The sequence below is a fragment of the Perkinsus marinus genome (assembly GCF_000006405.1).
Source record: "Perkinsus marinus ATCC 50983 genomic scaffold scf_1104296955986, whole genome shotgun sequence".
Lineage (NCBI taxonomy): Eukaryota > Perkinsozoa > Perkinsida > Perkinsidae > Perkinsus > Perkinsus marinus.
In genome coordinates, this window is record NW_003207621.1 from 1 (window position 1) to 4,834 (window position 4,834).

Here is a 4,834-nt window from a genome sequence, read left to right on the forward strand (position 1 = left end):
GGAGACGCGGTGGGGAATAAAACGATCTCGATGGGACTCGAACCCACAGTCTTTGGTTACGAATACCAACGCCTTATCCATTAGGCCACGATAGCATTACCAACATAAAGAATCGTTCCGAACAAGACAATATTGGACCGCGGACAAGAGCAATACGGTTAAGGATTTTGAGATATTGCTGAGTGGGAGAAGGTAAATGAACAAGATAAGATTGCCTCCGAGGAGAACCTGGTCTTTTTGGCAGCCCCCCAGAAAATGTAAACGAAGCAATGAGATGCTCATGAGCGATCTACCACATGACACGAAAGTTTGGTGTAATGTGAAGCCTCGCTTTTTTCGTGACGAAACTAGCGAGCCTTCGGACACCTGCCAGAATATGCTTCAGTAGGAGTCCCATTCACGGACAGTGTGAAGGCATTTATGGTGTCGTTGTAGGGAATCCTACCCCATTCGGTCACATTGAAGTCCATAAAGTCAGCGAAGGAAGTCAAGTTTGCATTAGTGGTATTGATGAATAGTGTGGTAGTATTAGCATCAACTGTCCAAGGAATGGTACCAGTCACGTAAACGCCCGCCTCCCCTCCCTGATTGGAGAAGAAGAGCATCTCGAGCAAGTCTGGAGCGTACGTGTGGAAGAAGATAGTCGTCGTGAAGTTCACGTTCGGGACGGTGCAGTACTCCGAGCTGGGTGGGAAGCACTGAACCATCGATGAAATGCCCAGAATGGCGATGATCGCCTTGAAGAAGGACATTGGGATAGAGTGAACGCGAGACACTCGAACACTTAACTGACTTGAATGGTTCTCTCTTAAGTTGTCAGCAGATGAAGGGATGACCCCCTCGAATTGCTAGCGGAACTTTCGCTAACAATTTGAGAGGAAGACATCGCTAATACCATATATGATGAGTTCTATAATGGTGACGCATCCGAGCTCATATACACAGCTGCGATAAATGCTCTATTATGTAACAGAGCAGTCCTCCCCATAGGGGAGTCCCCAAAATAGGGTCTCTCGCGGTACCCGGTCACTTCTGTGCACTCTATCGTGCCGTATGATAGAGTGCGTAGGAAACTACCACAACGTAGAGATGACTCAATACCAGAAGCCTTCTGGCAGAAGGTCAGGTTACAATTCCACGTTACCTGATTTGCAACTTAAGAAATACCATAGATCAATCCAAGGAGCACATGAACCGAAGTATCAGGGTATACACGTACACTGCGTGAAGTTAACGGTCACGGGTGATGGCGTGAGCGGTATATCGTCTGATCGATCTCCTGAAGCTTGCTGCCCGTACGAGCTATATCGCTGTGATTTGAATCAACTTCATTCAGGCGTTCGACCTCCTTACGATAAGTACCTCATCATCCTATACTTTTACCACGATGGTTCCATGAAGGTAGTGTGCCTTGTACCAGCATAATGTTCAGCATTCGCCATGTGCATGCGTGCAGCCGTTGGTGCGTGGGCTGACTTCGGCCACCGCGTGACACGGCAGGGTGACCTCTCGCCAGCTGCACATGCGTGCGGGTCTCCTCCGGCCCCCGAGAGTTTTGCTTCGTTACACACCTGTATCGTCCAATAAGCGTCTCCTGGCAGTCCTTAGACTTTTCACGCTCCTTAAGGAATGTTGCATACTGGTTCTGCTATAGATAAACTGATTCATATTTCCTTGAAAGGGATGCAAGGACCACTAGTGTTGAACGAGTTGTGATATTGACCTGATATACCTTATATGGTATGAGATAAGCGTTCCCGAGTTCGAACCCCACGGGAAACAAATCGGGTAAAAGAGATTCTGAAGGAAGCAGCCAAGCGTAGAAGATTGATTATTGTTACCTATTGGTGAGATACAAAATGGGTTATGGACTAGGTACACTGTGGTCTTCGTAAAGACGGGTGACACGACCCGAATTTGAGTACCAGATGAGGGAAAGCTGAGAAAGATTTCATTGAACGATTACAGACTGTAATCCACAGTAAGGCATGTAACTCAACCTGTTTCGTATCCTACCGGTATCGACCTGTTTTGTATCCTATCGGAATCGACCTGTTTCGTATCTTATCGGGATCGGTCTGTTTCGTATCTTATCGGGATCGGTCTGTTTCGTCTCGCAACGGCTCGACCTGTGTCGTGTCTTGGGATTTGAGACTATAGTCTGTCTGTATTCAATTTGATCCTGAAGTGACGTGCTCAGAAGGCAGATTCTGTCAGTGACAGCGACAACAGTGCACTGTTTGCTTGCTCGTTACCTTTCGTATTCAACTACATCCTCGTCACGAGGACCTTGTGTAACCAACGCGATAGCTGAGATTGGAGATGGTAAGAGAGAGTATGTTTTGCAAAACTCTTCCCCTATTTTGCCTTAAGACGGTAAGGAACTTGAGAGACTAAGGTTAGATCGTTTCACTCACAAATATGTAGGGGCAAGAATCTTCACCCCATCCCGCGTGTCCATCCTGCACCACCTGAGGTGGTCCACCTCACTCAGAGAGGGGTAAACGGGAGAGGGGTGGCCACTAGATGCCGTCGCCCCTCTCGTGCTGACGTCCCCATCCGTTTCCCCTCTTTTGCCCGTATTCTATCCTCGCCGTGGGTAAGGGGACTCCAGGAATCTGAGATACCGCCCCCCCCCATTTTACTCAAGTTACTCAAGACTCTTGAGTAACTCAAGTAGTCTCTCGATTCTTGAGTCAAGAGACTCACCCTTGAGGTAGGAACGCTCAAGATCAAACGCTAGTTTCTTAATATCAATGAGTAAGAGGGTTAGTTTGTTTCACTAACCCACCTTCTTAAGGTCGCACTTGAGATTTCGATAAGGCCCGACCGATGACCCTCACCTTGGCCTCAACTCGCGAAATTTCAAAACTTACCTCACTGCGCTCAACCGAAATTAACCAGCGCGCGCCTCAGAGCTCGTGAGCATGATTCCGGGGGGAAGAAATTCCGTGCCTCCACCTTCAACGGAAACTAGTACAAACCGAGCCGCCCTTTGATGGAAACACATCTAGCTTCTGCTACCAACGCACGAAGCACTTCTCGCAGAACCGCCTCTCTACCGAACTATACTCCGACAGAAGTTAAACCTAATAATCGCCACCATTGGCGCAACCTACTTACCTCCGAAACACTTGCTAACGAATTTGTCTCATACCTGAAATTCCTAGGCTCCGAAACAACTCGCACCCGACCCACCACCAGCCCAATCACACCGCTATTTTCAGCCTTGTTTTGTGGCGCGCGACAGCCAACATCACCGCGCTCGAAAGCTCTATGTACCGAAATCTTCACCACTACGCGGTAAACCGTGCTCTATGGAGCTGTACGGCTTGGGAAGTGTAGCTCTTTGGACGCTAGGAGCTCACATTTTATTCTCATCCTAACTTGGGATTCTCAAGTGACTCACTGTAACTGAATATCTCATCGCATTTGATGTGTTTCACGTTAGTTCATTATTCTCAATGTCTTTTCATCACTCAGCCTCACCGCGACAGGTAGTACGGTACGGGAGAAGTCGCTGCTGGTCAGTCCAAAATTCGGACTCCATATGCGAATTGCATAATGCAATACAAACTGTTGTGTGACTGACGGAACCCTTCTGCTCTGTAGACTACCATGGAATAGATAGCTTACCATTGCGGGTGCTTCAGCCTCTGGTTTACGGGACCAGCAACTCATTCTGCTAATCTTTGCACCACCTTCTGAAATTCGTCGTATTATTCGATGTATCATCCATTGTATCATTTTCCGCGGAGCCTCCGAACCTCAGCCTCGCATATCCTTCCTCCATGCAGCAGTATTGTAGTTTTTGTCTTCATCCCTCGGTCTATCCGAATGCAGCTCATGGACCGCAAGGAGCTTCACATCTTGCCGCACTTCGGCGAGGACATCGATTTAGCCTACGGAGGATTCGTGTTCAAGGAGGATACTCCTGGCCGATCTCCTCCGGGCACAACTTACTGGGCCTGTTCTAGGGTACAGCGAGCGACTCGTACCGAGTCCGCGCTCTACTGTCCGGCTCGTCTCACCGTGTATGACGACATCAGTGGTGACGAAAACCAGCTGCTGCTGCTAAAGGCTCCCAAACCTCACGTATGTGGCGAAGAGAATGCGGAGGGTCACAGGTTAAGGATGCGAATGGACCGTCTTGTATGTTCCGGTGCTCTGGGGCCGAGAGGCGCGGCTGCCGATGTCTACGATGAGTTCACCGTTCAAGCGGCACAGGAGGTTCTGAGCCAGTTACCCTCGAGAGAGACTTGCCTTGAACATAGAAGGCGGGCTATGCAGCGGAATAGCCCGCGGCCTCCTGTACCGTGTTGCCTCTATGGTTTCGACATCCCCCCCCAAGTACACGCGAGCTGCGTTCAGGTCTGAGTCCGGAGGAGCTGTCTCCGATGAGCAGATACTGCAATTCAATCCGGTCGTGACGATACCAATCGTCACCTCATCTTCACCTCCAGGAGCCACATCGAGATGATTGCTCGGCGTCAGAATGGACTCCACCTTTCTGTCGATGGTACCTTCGCGGCTTGCTGCCCTCTCTGGGAGCAGCAATACGGCGTCTTGGTCAAGCACAAGGACTGCCTCGTCATGTCGCCTTGTGCGTTGATCCTCATGCCGAGTCGGAAGAAATCGGTATACGACCTCGTGTTCAACGACCTTCTGCAGCTCTTCACCAGCATTAAGATCACCAGCTGCACCGCAGATTCCGAAGAGCGCACGGCGCGCTCTTTTAGAGAGGTTCTCAACTCAAGACAGGATCTGGTCGCTGAGTTCAAGATGAGTCTGTCCTTCTTCCACTTCGATAAGTGAGTAGTTCCCTCGCATGCTC

General features: G+C 49.6%; 2 protein-coding genes and 1 non-coding gene across 3 annotated transcripts; 1 reads left to right on the forward strand and 2 right to left on the reverse strand.

The window, feature by feature from the left end:
- Positions 1 to 22: 22 nt before the first annotated feature.
- Positions 23 to 95, reverse strand: Pmar_PMAR000330. The gene has a single exon. It is a non-coding gene; the product is annotated as a tRNA-OTHER (tRNA).
- A 252-nt stretch (positions 96 to 347) lies between these two features.
- On the reverse strand, positions 348 to 752 carry Pmar_PMAR000331 (hypothetical protein; the record flags this gene model as incomplete). Its single annotated transcript, XM_002775313.1, has 1 exon — positions 348 to 752. One exon carries the CDS (start codon positions 750 to 752, stop codon positions 348 to 350), a length of 405 nt encoding a protein of 134 aa, XP_002775359.1.
- Positions 753 to 3,837: 3,085 nt separating this feature from the next.
- Pmar_PMAR000332 (hypothetical protein) lies at positions 3,838 to 4,230 on the forward strand (the record flags this gene model as incomplete). The annotated part of the gene is made up of 1 exon (XM_002775314.1): positions 3,838 to 4,230. A coding segment is annotated over one exon (393 nt), but the record flags the coding sequence as incomplete, so codon positions are not given.
- Between the last annotated feature and the right edge of the window lie 604 nt (positions 4,231 to 4,834).